The sequence below is a fragment of the Lepisosteus oculatus genome, chromosome 11 (genome assembly GCF_040954835.1).
Source record: "Lepisosteus oculatus isolate fLepOcu1 chromosome 11, fLepOcu1.hap2, whole genome shotgun sequence".
Lineage (NCBI taxonomy): Eukaryota > Metazoa > Chordata > Actinopteri > Semionotiformes > Lepisosteidae > Lepisosteus > Lepisosteus oculatus.
Window position 1 is genome coordinate 31,775,825 of NC_090706.1, and position 2,905 is coordinate 31,778,729.

The 2,905-nt window shown below is 38.8% G+C and overlaps 1 protein-coding gene across 1 annotated transcript; it reads left to right on the plus strand.

The window, feature by feature from the left end:
* Positions 1-316: 316 nt before the first annotated feature.
* adra2db (adrenergic, alpha-2D-, receptor b) lies at positions 317-2,607 on the plus strand. Its single transcript, XM_015349680.2, has one exon. It carries the CDS (start codon positions 827-829, stop codon positions 2,075-2,077), a length of 1,251 nt encoding a protein of 416 aa, XP_015205166.2. The 5' UTR covers positions 317-826; the 3' UTR covers positions 2,078-2,607.
* Positions 2,608-2,905: the final 298 nt, after the last annotated feature.

Below are 2,905 nucleotides of genomic sequence, written 5' to 3' on the forward strand. Positions count from 1 at the left end.
GTTAAGAACAACAGGAAGGCTTCTAGAAAAACATTTCAACTTTCCTTTTTGCAATATAATTAATTAGATAAATCAAAAGTAATGAAAAACATCTTTGTAGGTGTCTCGCTGCAATCACCGATTATTGTATTATATACAGTACTAGGTTTAACCTACTAACGGTGGAGATTCATACGTACTGTAATGTTACTCTGAGGGCGCTTGCAGCTACATCTGCTGCTAAGTAGGTTTTGATATGGGTTGGTCTTAAGGATGATGTCACCTACTCTACCCCTCTCTGGGAAGGCTCTACTGTATATAGTTGACAGACGCGGAGTATGTGGTTAAGAGTGAAAACAGCCCCATGTGCTTTTATTTCCTCTCCTTTAAATAACAGGATGTTTGTGGAATGAAACAACGGGAAGATAAAAATTAGCAAAGGGAAAGAAAAAGAGGGATAAAGCAAAGATAAAACTGTTATCCGGTTGCTGGAATAGCATTACTTAGAAGAGGACTGAAGCACGCGAAGCTTTTTTATTCTTTTTCAAAACTTGCGAAACTGCAAAGACCGCAGCCTCGATGCAACAAACAGGATACCATTACCATTGTTGCAAATTTATATTTGTGGCTTCATTTCGACATCGTAATCAAATATTAATATTTATTTCTAAAATTTATATTTTAATCAAATTCACGAATTCAGCATAAGGAAATTAACCAGCCAAGCAAAGAGCATTTGACATTTAAAATGAACACAATTTCTTTAAAAGTCTCTTCAATGTGTTCGGATTGAGCTGCTGGAGCTGCACTGAAGAATCGGAGCTTCTGGACTGAAAATGTCATCAGAATGGATATAAACCAACAGGCTCAAGGCGGATCTAATGCCTCGCAGGATGCCAATGCAACCTCCACTCCGAGGGTACCTCCTCATTCATTGCCAGCAGCTGCTTTTATCATCTTAGTGGTGACAGTGATCATCCTGGTAACAATTGTGGGAAATGTTCTCGTTGTGGTGGCAGTGTTCACCAGTCGTGCACTCCGGGCACCTCAGAATCTCTTTTTGGTTTCTCTCGCGTCTGCGGACATTCTGGTGGCCACCTTGGTAATCCCTTTCTCACTTGCCAACGAGGTGATGGGATACTGGTACTTTGGCAGTACCTGGTGCGCCTTTTACCTGGCTTTGGATGTTCTGTTCTGTACATCCTCCATTGTGCATCTCTGTGCCATCAGTTTGGACAGGTACTGGTCAGTGACTAAAGCTGTCAGCTACAATCTGAAAAGAACCCCCAAAAGGATCAAATCTATGATAGCTGTAGTCTGGGTCATTTCGGCTGTCATCTCTTTCCCACCTTTGATTATGAAAAAGCAAGACGATCAAGTGTGCCTGCTGAACGACGAGACCTGGTACATCCTTTCGTCGTGTGTAGTCTCCTTCTTCGCTCCTTGCGTAATAATGATTTTGGTATACTGTAAAATTTATAGGGTGGCCAAACAGCGGTCTTCGACCGTTTTTGTTGCCAAAAATGGAATGGACAGGCAGCCCTCGCAGTCTGAGACATGTTTTGTACACAAGGAGAAACTGGAGATGGAGAGCCCGAGCAGTCAGAGCTCCGGTAGTAACCAGAGGCAGGAGGAACTTGAAGATATCGATTTAGAGGAGAGCTTTGCTTCGGATAACAAACCAAGGAATTCTCGTTTCTCCAAAAAGAGGAACACTGAGGGTTCAGATTGTTGTCCCAAACAGAACAATCGTCTTTCCTGGGCTTCGAACAGAGCTTCTCAGCTCTTCAGTGAGCAAAAAATGAGACAGCAATCGATTTCTAAGACTAAGGTGGCACAGCTACGAGAGAAAAGATTCACTTTTGTGCTGGCTGTAGTTATGGGAGTCTTCGTACTGTGCTGGTTTCCCTTTTTCTTTACCTACAGTTTAAAAGCAATATGTGGAGAAAGTTGCAATGTTCCAGATGCACTATTTAATCTTTTTTTCTGGATTGGGTATTGTAACAGTTCCGTTAACCCTATTATTTATACAATTTTTAACAGGGACTTTCGAAAAGCGTTTAAGAAAATAATATGGAGAACTGCAAAACGCACTTAAGGAATTGTTGCACCATGTGTTAAGTTTATAGCCTATAATGTTCAAATAAGCGTTGCCGTTTTTACTACTTGTTTCATGTTCATCAGTTTCTATGTAGATAATTGTTAAAAAGTTCAACGTTTTAACATTGTTAAAAATGAGTGCAATTCAGAAATTTCAAAGCTGTGAAATAAAATCAGTAAAGTATTGTGGTATGCGAAACCATGCTGTAATTTGGAAGAACACATGTAAAAGTAACTGAAGCAATTTAAGTTCTTAATATCGGTGGTTTCCGTAAGCAAAAAAATAGTTAATATAATTATAAACTTGTCTCCAACAAACTTTGGATATCACTCTATGAAACGTTTTGGGTGAAAAAAAAGTTAAAATGTGAATAATAACAGATGAGATAGAACTCTTACAAAAAGTCTTTAACTAGTGTTCTATACTGCTGGTAGTTTTAAACTTCTTATTAATGATCACCATAAGGACGTTTCCTGTCAAGCATTGTCACATCACACATGCTTTTAAAATAAACTTTGGTTTCGCAAGGGGTCTTAATCACTGCGATTTTGTAAGAACAGAAAAAGGTGCGTTTTATAATTCTTCTCATTGTATTATCTTTATTGGTAACATCAAGTACCGTTTTTACGAAATTATAGAACTGAGGCTGGTGATTTATGTAATTATCAATTACAGATTATTAACATGCAAAACTAATAGCATATGGTCGACGGCAATTTGAATTCCGCTTCTGTGTTTTTAATGCTAAGCTGTCGCCAGGTATACTGGTCACTAGTCTACTGTATATATACAGTTCAAGTGATACCCGCATAATTGTGATAGGTG

Excerpts from the sequence above, each read along its gene's own strand:
- adra2db (XM_015349680.2), top strand. The coding sequence starts at position 827 with ATGGATATAAACCAACAGGCTCAAGGCGGATCTAATGCCTCGCAGGAT.